Source organism: Salvelinus sp. IW2-2015, linkage group LG32 (assembly GCF_002910315.2).
Source record: "Salvelinus sp. IW2-2015 linkage group LG32, ASM291031v2, whole genome shotgun sequence".
Taxonomy (NCBI): Eukaryota; Metazoa; Chordata; class Actinopteri; order Salmoniformes; family Salmonidae; genus Salvelinus; species Salvelinus sp. IW2-2015.
Genome location: NC_036871.1, coordinates 4728767 through 4743967, shown reverse-complemented (window position 1 = coordinate 4743967; position 15201 = coordinate 4728767). Strand labels below are relative to the sequence as shown.

General features: G+C 42.5%; 1 protein-coding gene across 1 annotated transcript in view; it reads left to right on the top strand.

The window, feature by feature from the left end:
• ankhb (ANKH inorganic pyrophosphate transport regulator b) overlaps positions 1 to 15201 on the top strand; it is an 83741-nt gene that overhangs the window by 55148 nt on the left and 13392 nt on the right. The window contains exon 6 of the mRNA XM_023978027.2: positions 7290 to 7424. Coding sequence (XP_023833795.1) covers positions 7290 to 7424 — 135 coding nt within the window. The remainder of the gene's footprint in view (positions 1 to 7289; positions 7425 to 15201) is intronic.

The window sequence follows — 15201 nt, the reverse complement described above, 5'->3', positions numbered from 1 at the left end:
TGCTAAAAAATGTAATAAAAATGTATGCCCACTCTACTGGTAAGTCGCTCTGGATAAGGAGCGTCTGCTTAAAATGACTGAAAATGTAAAAAAATGTAATGATGGCTGGTTTTCCTTTTGTAGTCTTTGTCTGTAGATCCTGCCACATACAGTGGTTGCTCCACTAAAAGTTTTGCGATTATGCTGCGGGACTTAGAGGTAATTTGTGGTTTAGTACGGTACCCTGCGTCACCACTTCATTGCTCCAGACCAGCGCAAGGGGGAGTTAGAGCACTGATTATGCTTTTGGGTCCTACTGTGTCTCTAATTGACAATGAATGGGCGACATAAACCTAAATAGAAACTGATAATTGTGCATTACTTCAGTATTACTTACTAAAACCGTTGTTACACTAAGATTCTTATTATTTTATTTTGTTAGGATTATTTTGCTCTTACTGTAGTACTGTAGGCCACTTCCGACCGGTAACGRTGTACAGTGCCTGAGTGTCGCAACGGTCTAAGACACTGCATAGCAGTGCAAGCTGTGTTGCTACAGATGCTGGTGCTATACCTGTGCTGGCCTTGACTGGGAGACCCATGAGATGACTGTAGGTTTTTGGTTTCTTTCCATCTAAAAACAGAAATATATAATTCTAAATAACAAACAGGCTTTATTTTCAAATTAGTAACTATGTCTCACCCCATGTTCAAGAATGTATTTTTCTCACTGATTTTACATGAAATCATCTCCAAAATTAACCCTGTTATTAGCAGAACAATATATATTGGTCATATTGTTCATGGCGCACAATGAGATTGCCTTGCAGTTCTCCAGCTGTATCCACTGAAAGCAGGCYAGGTTCAAGGCACGAGGGCAGGGGGCACGGGATGGGCCGCAGAGCTGCGCACAAAAGACCGACCTAGCCCATGGGGAAGGGAGGAGGAGGAGGGGGGGGGGGGGTGGATTCCCTCCCCGCCACACTGGCAACACTTTAAGGGGCATTGCACTAATAATGGCACTGACTAGGGAAACGTTCCCGCTGTTCTGTTCTTAGTGCTAGTCTGCACGTTCAAACTAAAACAATGTAACTAACAATGGCATCTTTATGCTTTCGTTAATAAAATAATTATAAAAATACTCAATGTTTATTTAGTTATGGATAACGAATTACTATGGGAATAAATATCACTGAATTACAGAAATATCCTCCAATCCTCTATATGTAATTATTAGCAGGGGGTCACGTCATATTTTTCGATATACTGTAGGCGACATGAGTCTCAATAGTGTTGAGTAATGTGATGTTAAAAGTGGTGTAAGTTTTATTTATTTAAAGAGCATAAGTTATAAGCAATAGCCTACGACTATTTTAGCACCGTTTCCCGCTGCTCTGAGACAAGCATGGGGACTGGTCTTGATAAATCAATGAGATTTTTATTTTCACTGAATCTCTGTTTTGGTATTGGTTAGACTAGAATTAGAAAATTAGGTTGTAATAATGTCACGCTCTTAGTGTAACGTTTATTTAACTAGGAAAATCAGTTAAAACTTCTTAGGGCAGCGATCCCGTTAATGAGATTGATATGACAACAGCCAGTGAATGTGCAGGGCGCAAAATTCATACAACAGAAATCTCATAACTAAAATTCCTCAAACATATAAGTATCTTATACCATTTTAAAGGTAATCTTGTTGTTAACCCCACCACAGTGTCCGATTTCAAAAAGGCTTTACAGCGAAAGCACCACAAACGATTATGTTAGGTCACCGCCAAATCACAGAAAAACACAGCCATTTTTCCAGCCAAAGACAGGAGTCACAAAAAGCAGAAATAGAGATAAAATGAATCACTAACCTTTGATGATCTTCATCAGATGACACTCATAGGACTTCATGTTACACAATACATGTGTGTTTTGTTCGGTAAAGTCATATTTATATCAAAAAATCTCAGTATACATTGGCGCGTTATGTTCAGTAGTTCCAAAAACATCCGGTGATTTTGCAGAGAGCCACATCAATTTCCAGAAATACTCATAATAAACATTGATCAAAGATACCAGTGTTATTCATGGCATTTTAGATCCACTTCTCCTTAATGCAACCGCTGTGTCAGATTTCAAAAAAGCTTTACGGAAAAAGCAAACCATGCAATAATCTGAGGTCGGCGCTCAGAGCCCAATCAAGACAAAAAGATATCCGCCATATTGTACAGTCAACAGAAGTCAGAAATAACATTATAAATATTCACTTACCTTTGATGATCTTCATCAGAATGCACTCCAAGGAATCCCAGTTCCACAATAAATGTTTGATTTGTTCGATAATGTCCATCATTTATGTCCAAATAGCTACTTTTGTTAGCGCGTTTGGTAAACAAATCAAAACTCACGAAGCGCGTTCACTAGTTGCAGACGAAATGTCAAAAAGTTCCGTTACCGTCCGTATAAACATGTCAAACGATGTATAGAATCAATCTTTAGGATGTTTTTAACATAAATCTTCAATAATGTTCCAACCGGAGAATTCCTTTGTCTTCAGAAAAAGCCAATGGAACGGGAGCTACCTCTCATGTGAAAGCACGTGACCTGCTCCTGGCATTCTGCCAGACCTCTGACTCAATCCCCTCTCATTCAGCCCCCCTTTACAGTAGAAGCCTCAAACAAGTTTCTAAAGACGGTTGACATCTAGTGGAAGCCTTAGGAAGTGCAACATGACCAATATCCCACTGTATCTTCAATAGGGGCTGAGTTGAAAATCAACCAACCTCAGATTTCCCACTTCCTGGTTGGATTTCTTCTCAGGTTTTTGCCTGCCATATGAGTTCTGTTATACTCACAGACATCATTCAAACAGTTTTAGAAACTTCAGAGTGTTTTCTATCCAAATGTACTAATAATATGCATATATTAGCAACTGGGACTGAGGAGCAGGGAGTTTACTCTGGGCACCTCTGGGGACCTTATTCATCCAAGCTACTTATGCCCCCAGCCATAAGAAGTTAAGAACAAATTCTTATTTACAAGGACAGCCTACTCCTTCCTCCCTGTCGGGGAATTGAACCCCGATCGTGTCCGCGCGACACYGGGATTCTTTAGCTAAATAGCCCAGTACTGTACTCCCAACCATCACATTCTACAGCACCCTATTTTCCGTTCCATCCTAACGGAAACCCAGAGGGTTTTTCTTGGAAAAGAAACACCATAATATTAATCAAATGAATCCCAACCTCTGAAAGTAATTGGAAAGGTAGATACAAATTATTTGTGACATTGTAGTTACAATAAAGAATGTAAACAAGATACTGTGTTTTTATTTACAGTAGTGATGGACAGATGGTGGCATTTTGAAAACAGGTTTTCAAACACTTGTAGCCCGATTAGCAGGACAATAGACTCTTTGTAGCCCAGCTACTGTAGGTGTGAACACCCCCCACCTGCAATGTATTCGATGCTTAAGTACTCTGAAGTGTTACATTTCTAACTCAAAACAGCAGTACAGTATTTCTTCATCAATGAAATAACTAGAAAAAAGACATTAAAAATGCAGATGGTTATTTAAACTACATTTTAGTTGCACTTCCACCCAGCTCCACGACTACGGGTAAAACCTTGTTGAGATGATCAGTGTATTTGTTGCATTGTAGTGTCGTCAATTTCTCTAGCCAAAATGTCCTGATGGCCTTGACCAGTTCATCTTCGCTTGTAGGCTTGGCAGAGTTACAGATGAATGTTTTCAGGTGATGCCAAACAAGTTTGATCGGGTTTAAATCAGGAGACCTACATGTAGAGATGTAAAAAAGATTTGTAGATATACTGTAGGCCTGCCGTAGGTGTCGTAGGTCTTTTATTTATGTATTTTTATTTAACCTTTATTTTACTACATAAAGGTCTACTTACTCTGCTGGCGTCTTGACCCAGTTTATGCCCTCATTTGCAATGCAAACCCGTGTGGCAGTGTATTTTGGGTCATTGTCTGCATTTGGATAAGAAAAAAATACATTTAGCCTAACAGCCAACATTAGGTACAATACTAGAAATATACATGTACATAGGCCTAAATGTAACAAAATATTTCTCTAATCCTACCTTGAAAGAAACGATGTGGTCCCAGAAACACCTCTCTGACGTAGGGTCCAGCTTTTCACTTGATGATTTCTTCCTCAAAGAATGATACCTGAAAAAGGAGGCAACAGTGAATTGTGTAACACATAGCAGTCCGTGCGGTGTAGGCTACAATATTTTATGTACCTTTTGATTTGTAGATGGCAAAAGTTACCATCAAAAATCAAATATGATTTTTGCTTGATTAACCTTTTTCCACTTTTTCTGTAGCAATTTTGAGCAAATTGCTCAAGGGCCACGGTTGATTCGTCTGTGAAGATGACATCATTGAATGRCTCGCCAGCTTTGATCTGGGCCTACAGGACGCAAAGTTCTTTGTTTGTCAGATGAATCATTCTGTCGAAACTACAGAACAGTACAAATTATTGCTTACTGGAAAATAATCTTTCAAACACACACGGTCACGTTGTACATCGCCATTATGGCTATTAGCAGTGCTAACAATTGGCCCAGCGTTTCTATCCCTCTAAAAACAGAAATACATGTTTTGGCCTTTACAAATATTATTTAGGCCTTTATTCAGATTACAATCGCTCTCTTTCATTTTTTTGAAAATTATATAACCTCAAAATAAATAAGTACCAAAATTCTTTCTGATAGTCTTTAATAAAGAAATGTTTTGGTTGTCCTGAACTGGACACCATGTACAGTATTATAATAGCCCATTATGGGCTATTAGCAAGACAATATACCTTTACCAACACCTCTCCGTATTTTAATACTTTGCGTTGCTACAGATACCCATGCTGGGAGACCCATGAGGTGGCTTTTGGTTTTAATTTAGAATCCTCCAATCCTCTATATGTAATTATTGGCGGAGAATCACATCATACTTTTCAATATACTGTAGGCCTACAGTAGGCGACATGAGTCTCACTAGTGTTSAGTAATGTACTTTTAAAATTGGTGTAGGTCTTATTTATTTAAAGAGCATATTGAAGTTAGGAGCAATAGGATTTGAAGCAATAGCCTACAACTATTGTAGCACCATTTCGCTCTGCTCTGAGACAAGCATGGGGACTGGTCTTGATAAATAAATGAGATTTGGGGTATTGGTTAGACTAGAATTACAAAATTAGGGTGTAGAAATGTTAAGCTCTTAGTGTAACCTTTATTTAACTAGGAGTCAGTTAAGAACACATTCTTATTTACAAGGACAGCCTAACCCAGAAGGTTTTTAGTTTTTTTCTTAGAATAGAAACCCCATAATGTTAAGCAACATTTCTTAAAATCAGTCCCATATACTATGTTCTTACAAAAACAGGTTTTAAATTCTCTCGTATTGCCACTATTGAAGGCTATCAAATGCTTCTCAAAGATGCCCTCTGGTGGTCAAACTAGCACTAACTAGCATTAATGGTACCAGTGGTTCACACTTAAATAACGTGCCATAGAATTCTGCGGCACCATGCAAGCTGCGCCGCAGAACGCTGCAACTTTCAAAGGGCGAACCACTGTACGTCTCTTGTCTAAGCTGTTGAATTGTGACTCCAATTTGTCTCTATACTGACATTTCGCTTGTTTGATTGCCTTGCGGAGAGAATAACTACACTGTTTGTATTCGGACATATTCCCAGTCAACTTTCCATGGTTAAATGCGGTGGTTCGTGCTTTCAGTTTTGCGCAAATGTCGCCATCTATCCACGGTTTCTGGTTAGGGTAGGTTTTAATAGTCACAGTAGGTACAACATCTCCTATGCACTTGCTTATAAACTCACTCACCGAATCAGCGTATACGTCGATATTATTCTCTACCCAGAACATGTCCCAGTCCATGTGATCAAAACAATCTTGAAGCGTGGATTCCGATTGGTCAGACTAGCGTTGAATAGTCCTCAGCACGGGTACATCTTGTTTGAGTTTCTGCCTTTCGGAAGAGAGGAGCAAAATAGAGTCGTGGTCAGATTTGCCAAAACGAGGGCGGGGGAGGGCCTTGTATGCATCGCAGAAGTTAGAGTAGTAGTGATCCAGAGTTTTTCCAGAGCGAGTACTACAGTCAGTATGCTGATTGAATTTAGTTAGCCTTGTTCTCAAATTTGCTTTGTTAAAATCCCCAGCTACAATAAATGTAGCCTCAGCATATATGGTTTCCAGTTTGCATTAAGTCCATTGAAGTTCATAGAGGGCCGTCGTGTTATCGYCTTGAGGGGGGATATACATGGCTGTGACTATAACAGAGGAGAATTCCCTTGGGAGATAATACAGTCGGCATTTGATTTTGAGGAATTCTAGGTCAGGTGAACAAAAGGACTTGAGTTCCTGTATGTTGTTACAATTACACCATGAGTCGTTAATCATGAAACATACAGCCCTGCCCTTCTTCCCGGAGAGATATTTATTCCTGTCATCGCGACTCACAAAGAATCCAGGTGGCTGTACCGACTCCGACAGCATATCCAGAGAGAGCCATGTTTCCGTGAAACAGAGTATGTTTCAATCCCTGATGTCTCTATGGAAAGCAACCCTTTCCCTAATTTCYTCTACCTTGTTATCGAGAGACTGGACATTATCAAGTAATATACTTGGAAGCGGTGGGTGGTGTGCCCACCTCTGAAGTCTGACCAGAAGACCGCTCTGTCTACCTCTTCTCCGGCGGCGTTGTTTTTGGGTGGTTCGGACAAAGGATCTGCTTCGGGAAGGTCATACTCCTGGTCATAGTGCTGGTCAGTTGACGCCGCTCTGATATCCAATAGTTCTTCCCGGCTGTGTGTAATAACACTTAAGATTTTCTGGGCTAACAATGTAAGAAATAATACATAAAAAAACGAATTGCTGCAAAGTTTCCTAAGGACGAGAAGCGAGGCAGCGCTTTCTGTCGGCACTTATCTTAAACAACAAGAGATACTGTATACCTGTTAGATAGTACTGCACTGTTGGAGCTAGAAACACAAGCATTTCGTTACACCTGCAATAACATCTGCTAAACACGGGTATGTGACAAATAAAGGGTACCAGTAACTTGGCTATATAGACAGGGTACCAGAGATAGAACTTTAGTTACAATATAATATGACTTAATATTCCACCATATGATGGAACTTTAGTTACAATAGAATATAACTTTATTGTCCTCCATGAAATGGACATTTAGTTATAATGGAATTACATTATTGCAGAGTTGCATTTGGGAATGCTCATCACTTTCTCCCATGCCTCCCTCCCTCTTTCCCTATCGCCCGCAGGGGGACGCTACCATCAAGAAGATGCTGAGTTTCTGGTGGCCCCTGGCCCTGATCCTGGCCATGCAGAGAATCAGCAGGCCTATCGTCAACCTCTTTGTCTCCCGGGACCTCAAGGGAAGCTCGGCTGCCACCGAGGCAAGTGTCCTACCGACCTCATATGAGGATTTTAAGCACACAACACACTTTTCCAGTCTAGCAAGAAGGTGATATTCTGAACAATGTAGTACTGTCCCCCCCACCCCAGAAAGCTTTTTGTTTTGATATGGTCCAGTACATAGTAAAAGTATAATAATCCATATACACATATCATAGTGAATTCATGATGTGAATGAACAAGCATTTTCATACTTTGTAATATTTCTGTATATAGTTACTATCAGTTTTATGACAATTTACCCAAAATATTTCAACTACTTTATTACTTTACCCAAACTATTATGACATTAGTGATCGTCAAAATGTGTGAAATTTGCAAACGTCTAAATCAACATTTTGGCCATTTCAAATTGTATTGTCCGGATGTTGCGCCTTCTTCAGCACACTGTCTGTGTGGGTGGACCATTTTGGTTTGTCCGTGATGTGCACACTGAGGAACTTAAAACTTTCCACCTTCTCCACTGCTGTCCCGTCGATGTGGATAGAGGGGTGCTCCCTCTGCTGTTTCCTGAAGTCCACYATCATCTCCTTTGTTTTGTTGACGTTYKGTGAGAGGTTYTTTTCCTGACACCGCACTCCGAGTGCCCTCACCTCCTCCCTATAGGCTGTCTCGTTGTTGTTGGTAATCAAGCCTACTACTGTTGTGTCATCTGTAAACTTGATGATTGAGTTGGTGGCYTGCATGGCCACGCGGTCATGGGTGAACAGGGAGTACAGGAGGGGGCTGAGCATGCACYCTTGTGGGGCCCCAGTGTTGAGGATCAGCGAAGTGGAGATGTTGTTTCCTACCTTCACCACCTGGAGGCGGCCTGTCAGGAAGTCCTGGACCCAATTGCACAGGGCGGGATTAAGACCCAGGGCCTCAAGCTTAATGATGAGCTTGGAGGGTACTATGGTGTTGAATGCTGAGCTATAGTCAATGAACAGCATTCTTAAATAGGTATTCCTCTTGTCCAGATGGGATAGGGCAGTGTGCAGTGTGATGGCGATTGTCTGTGGACCTATGGGGGGCGGGGGCTAATTGTAAAACGTTTAAAAAATGTTTTACTTCCGCACAAAATTACATCTTTACTTATTTTCGGCTTTGTGTAGGTCAAGTTCTTTATCGTACAGCTATAAAAGTTACAGTATATTTAGAACCGCCTGCTCAATAGGAATCCAGCAATGTCTGTGTCATGTCTATGTCGCAAGCTGCTTTTCTAAGGTCCGCCCCTTTGACGTGGCAAAGAGATGAAAAAATGGATTGTAATGACGCAGCCAGCCACTGGTTGGAGCCAGAGACACTTTTTTTGTGTTCTGACTTATAAAAGGGTGGGAAATCAATAAAATAAGTKATGTAAACATTATTAGTAATTACCTATAAATCTAGTGCTCCTAAAAGGTTWAAAGCATATGATTGGTGTTAGCAGGAGTGAATTTCCAACATTGTTAAATCCATGCGAGAAAGTTTGCAAGGGTGGAGAWTTGGCATGCAACCAAACAAAGCTAATTCCGAACACCCTATCCCCTTACCCAGACTCGAAATTGAGTTTAGGTGCATCCTGTTGCCATTGATCATCCTTGACATGTTTCTACAACTTGATTGGAGTCCACCTGTGGAAAATGTAATTGATTGCACATGATTTGGAAAGGCACACACCTGTCTATGTAAGGTCCRASAGTTGACAATGCATGTCAGAGCAAAAACAAAACCATGAGGTCGAAGGAATTGTCCGTAGAGSTCCGAGACAGGATTGTGTCAAGGCACGGATGTGGGGAAGGGTACCAAAATATTTCTGCAGCACTGAAGGTCCCCAAAGAACACAGTGGCCTCCATCATTCTTAAATGGCTAAACTGAGCAATCGGGGGAGAAGGGCCTTGGTCAGGCAGGTGACCAAGAACCTGATGGTCACTCTGACAGAGCTACAGGGTTTCTCTGTGGAGATGGGAGAACGTTCCAGAAGAAAGACCAGCTCTCTGCAGCATCCACCAATCAGGTGGAAGCCACTCTTCAGTAAAAGGCACATGAAGCCCGCTTGGAGTTTTCCAAAAAGGCACCTAAGGATCTCAGACCATGAGAAACAAGATTCTCAGTTTTGAGAAAACAAGATTGAACTCTTTGACTGAATGCCAAGCGTCACGTCTGGAGGAAACTGACACCATCCTACGGTGAAGCATGGTGGTGGCAGCATTAGATGATGGGGATGTTTTTCAGCTTCAGGGACTGGGAGACTAGTCAGGATCGATGGGAAGATGAACGGAGCAAAGTACATGGAGATCCTCAATGAAAACCTTCTCCAGAGCTTGTACTAAGGACCTATGACTAGGGCGACGGTTCACCTTCCAACAGGAAACAACCCAAAGCACACAGCAAGAATTGCAGGAGTCGTTTCGGGACAAGTCTCTGAATGTCCTTGAGTGGCCCAGCCAGAGCCCAGACTTCCCGATTGAACATCTCTGGGAGAGCTGAAAATAGCTATGCCGCAACACTCCCCATCCAACCTGACAAAGCTTGAGTGGATCTGCAGAGAAGAATGGGATAAACTCCCCAAGTGCAGGTGTGCCAAGCTTGTAGCGTCATACCCAAGAAGACTCAATGCTGTAATCTCTGCCCAAGATGCTTCAATAGAGTACTGAGTAAAGTGTCTGAATAAAGTGTCTGGAAAATACAGATTTTCCAAAAACCTGTTTTAGCTTTGTCATTATGAGGTATTGTGTGAATATTGATGAAGGGTAAAATGATTTAATCCATTTTAGAATAAGGCTGTAACCTAACAAAATGTGGAAAAAGTCAGGGGGTCTGATATTTTCCGAAAGCACTAATATATATATATATATTTCACAAAAATATATGGGTGATTGGAAATGAAGCAACAGTTACTGATGGAAGCTTCAATATAAACAGCAAAAAAAGAAACATCTCTCACTGTCAACTGTGTTTTTTTTCAGAAAACTTAACAAGATTCAAACACTGAGACATAAACTGAACAAGTTCACACGACATGTGACTAACAGAAATGGAATAACGTGTTCCTGAAAAATAAAAGTAACAGTCCATATCTGGTGTGGCCACCAGCTGCATTAAGTACTGCAGTGCATCTCCTCCTCATGGACTGCACCAGATTTGCCAGTTCTTGCTGTGAGATGTTACCCACTCTTCCACCAAGGCACCTGCAAGCTCCCGGACATTTTATGGGGGGAATGGCCCTAGCCCTCACCCTCAGATCCAACAGGTCCCAGACGTGCTCAATGGGATTGAGATCCGGGGCTCTTCGCTGGCATGGAATTACACTGACATTCCTGTCTTGCAGGAAATCACGCACAGATCAAGCAGGATGGCTGGTGGCATTGTATGCTGGAGGGTCAGGTCAGGAGGAGCCTGCAGGAAGGGTACCACATGAGGGAGGAAGATGTCTTCCCTGTAACGCACAGCGTTGAGATTGCCTGCAATGAACAAGCTCAGTCCGATGATGCTATGACACACGCCCAGACCATGAGGACCTCACACGCAAATCGACCCCGCTCCAGAGTACAGGCCTCGGTGTAACGCTCATTCCTTCGATGATAAACGCGAATCCGACCATCACCCCTGGTGAGACAAAACCGCGACTCGTCAGTGAAGAGCACTTTTTGCCAGTCCTGTCTAGTCCAGCGACGGTGGGTTTGTGCCCATAGGTGACGTTGTTGCCGATGATGTCTGATGAGGACCTGCCTTACAACAGACCTACAAGCCCTCAGTCCAGCCTCTCAGCCTGTTGCGGACAGTCCGAGCACTAATGGAGGGATTGTGCATTCCTGGTGTAACTCGGGCAGTTGTTGTTTCCATCCTGTACCTGTCCCGCAGGTGTGATGTTCGGATGTACCGATCCTGTTGGGTGTTGTTGTGTTGTTGTTGTTGTGTGTTGTTGTGTGTGTTGTGTGTGTTGTTGTTGTGTGTTGTTGTTGTGTGTTGTGTTGTTACACGTGGTCTGCCACTACGCGGACGATCAGCTGTCCGTCCTGTGTCCCTGTAGTGCTGTCTTAGGCGTCTCACGTGTAACACGAACATTGCAGTACGAACATTGCAATTTATTGCCCTGGCCACATCTGCAGTCCTCATGCCTCCTTYCAGCATGCCTAAGGCATGTTCACYCAGATGAGCAGGGACCCTGGGCATCTTTCTTTTGGTGTTTTTCAGAGTCAGTAGAAAGGCCTCTTTAGTGTCCTAAGTWTTCATAACRGTGACCTTAATTGCCTACCYTATGTAAGCTATTAGTGTCTTAACAACCYTTCTACAGGTGCATGTTCATTAATTGTTTATGGTTCATTGAACAAGCATGTTCACCCAACTTATTGTGGGAAGCTTGTGGAAGGCTACCCTAAACGTTTGACCCAAGATAAACAATTTAAAGGCTATGCTACCAAATACTAATTYAGTGTATGTTGAGTCCCGTTGAGTGCTGCCGTTCTGGCAGCTTTATGGGCCTTGCACAGCTGGTGAGCAATCAGCCCTTGATTATTCACCAGCTRCCAATCAGCCCCATTTAGTCCTGGCCGGAGAGCCCTTCGTCCAGCAGATYGAGCCATCGCCTCGTGATGTATACTCCGTCTGTCACCAGGCCTCGACGAGTCTCCACCTGGTGGCTGACCTGCTGTACGCCACAATGTAAACTTCTGACCCACTGGAAATGTGATGAAATAAATAAAAGCTGAAATAAATAATTCTCTACTATTATTCTGACATTTCACATTCTTGAAATAAAGTGGTGATCCTAACTTTTTACTAGGATTAAATGTCAGGAATTGTGAAAAACTGAGTTTAAATGTATTTGGCTAAGGTGTAGGTAATCTTTAATCTTCTGACTACAACTGTATATTACAGTGGGGCAAAAAAGTATTTAGTCAGCACCAATGTGGAATTCTCCCACTTTAAAAGATGAGAGGCCTGTAATTTTCATCATAGGTACACTTCAACTATGACAGACAAAATGAGAAAAAAAAATCCAGAAAATCACATTGTAGGATTTATTTTATTATTTATTTTTTACATTTTATCCCCTTTTCTTCCCCAATTTTTCGTGGTATCCAATCGCTAGTAATTACTATCTTGTCTACATCGCTACAAAACTCCCTACGGGCTCGGGAGAGACGAAGGTCGAAACCATGCGTCCTCCGAAGCACAACCCAACCAAGCCGCACTGCTTCTTAACACAGCGCGCCTCCAACCCGGTTGCCAGCCGCAACCAATGTGTCGGAGGAAACACCGTGCACCCGGCCCCCTCGGTTAGCGCGCACTGCGCCCCGGCCCGCCACAGGAGTCGCTGGAGCGCGATGAGAACAAGGATATCCCTACCGGCCAAACCCTCCCCAAACCCGGACGACGCTATGCCAATTGTGTGTCGCCCCACGGACCTCCCGGTCGCGGCCGGCTGCGACAGAGCCTGGAGACAAAGACCACTGATAATCTCCCTCGATCTGGGCTCCACGCAAATCCACCCCGTGGGTCAAAATGATCACAAGAACGGTGAGCAAAAATCTCAGAACCACACGGGGGGACCTAGTGAATGACCTGCAGAGAGCTGGGACAAAGTAACAAAGCCTACCATCAGTAACACACTACGCGCCAGGGACTCAAATCCTGCAGTGCCAGACGTGTCCCCTGCCTAAGCCAGTACACATGTCTCCTAGGCCCGTCTGAAGTTTGCTAGAGAGCATTGGATGATGCAGAAGAAGATTGGAGAATGTCATATGGTCAGATGAAACCAAAATGGAACTTTTTCGTCTGTTTTTTTTCGTCGTGTTTGGAGGACAAAGAATGCTGAGTTGCATCCAAAGAACGCCATACCTACTGTGAAGCATGGGGGTGGAAACATCATGCTTTGGGCTGTTTTTCTGCAAAGGGACCAGGACAACTGATCCGTGTAAGGACAGAATGAATGGGGCCATGTATCGTGAGATTTTGAGTGAAAACCTCCTTCCATCAGCAAGGGCATTGAAGATGAAACACTCCATCACTCGCCTCTTGGTAAAATAGGAGCCCTTACTCAGCCTGGAGGTGTGTTGGGTCATTGTCCTGTTGAAAAACAAATGATAGTTCCACTAAGTGCAAACCAGATGAGATGGCGTATCGCTGCAGAGTGCTGTGGTAGCCATTGCTGGTTAAGTGTGCCTTGAATTCTAAATAAATCACAGACAGTGTCACCAGCAAAGCATCCACACCATTACACCTCCTCCTCCATGCTTTATTTACGGTGGGAAATACACATGCGGAGATCATCCATTCACCCCACACCGCGTCTCACAAAGAACATGGCGGTTGTAACCAAAAATCTCCAATTTGGTCTCCAGACCAAAGGACAAATTTCACCGGTCTAATATGTAAATTGCTCGTGTTTTCTTGGCCCAAGGCAAGTCTCTTCTTCTTATTGGTGTCCTTTTAGTAGTGGTTTCGTTGCAGTGATTCAACCCTGAAGGCCTGATTCACACAGTCTCCCTGTGAACAGTTTGATGTTGAGATGTGTCTGTTTACTTGAACTCTGTGAAGCAATTATTTGAGCTGCAATTTCTGAGGCTGATAACTCGAATGAACTTATCCTCTGCAGCAGAGGTAACTCTGGGTCTTCTTTTCCTGTGGCGGTCCTCATGAGACCCAGTTTCATCAATAGGGCTTGATGGATTTTTGCGATTCCACTTGAAGAAACTTTCAAAGTTCTTGAAATGTCTGTATTAACGGACCTTCATGTCTTAAAGTAATGATGGACTGTTGTTTCTCTTTCCTTATTTGAGCTGTTCTTGCCATAATATGGACTTGGTATTTTACCAAAAATAGAGCTATCTTCTGTATACCCCCTACCTTGTCACAACACAACTGATTTGCTCAAATGCATTAAGAAGGAAAGAAATTCCACAAATTAACAAGGCACACATGTTAATTGAAGTGCATTCCTGGTGATACCTCATGAAGATGGTTGAGAAGAAATGCCAAGTGTGTGCAAAGCTGTCATCAAGGCAAAGGGTGGCTACTTTGATAAATCTCAAATATAAAATATATTTTGATTTGTTTAACACTTTTTTGGTTACAACATGATTCCATATGTGTTATTTCATAGTTTTGATGTCTTCATTACTATTCTACAATGTAAAAATAAAGAAAAAACCCTTGAATGAGTAGATGTGTCCAAACTTTTGACTAGTACTGTATGTACTTGTGGAAAACACTGTAACCTCCCCGGCAGTTTTTTTCACCTGCTATGTTATGTTTGTAGAGTGAGAATACAGTGTTTTGAATGAATGGGGCAGGTGTCTAAGTGAAGACTTGTGATGCCACAAACTATAAACAATGTGATGAACTTTTGCCATTTGTTATACATCCTTTTACTAACTATAGTAGTGGTAAACAATATAGTGAAGTATTTGTTTCAGGTTGTCATTTTGCAATTATGTGGTGCAGATTAGCAGATCTCACAATACCTGGAGAGTGTGTTTAACAATCCCAGAAACCACATAGTATGATATAGCAAACTTAGAAGATGCACTTCAACTCGACTTCAAGAAAGACAACAGGAACTCTTACTTCTGACGTGGTGGACTGGTCTATTTCTCTAAGTGTTGGTTTCTGTGGTTTGCCAGGCGGTAGCAGTACTGACTGCAAGCTATCCTGTGGGTCACATGCCGTACGGCTGGCTGACAGAACTACGGACGGTCTACCCGCCTTTTGACAAAGGTAAGACGAGGTGTTTACATTAACTCGTAAGTAAGGCCACTGAGGGTGGCCAGGTACCTCAACCTAAATTGACT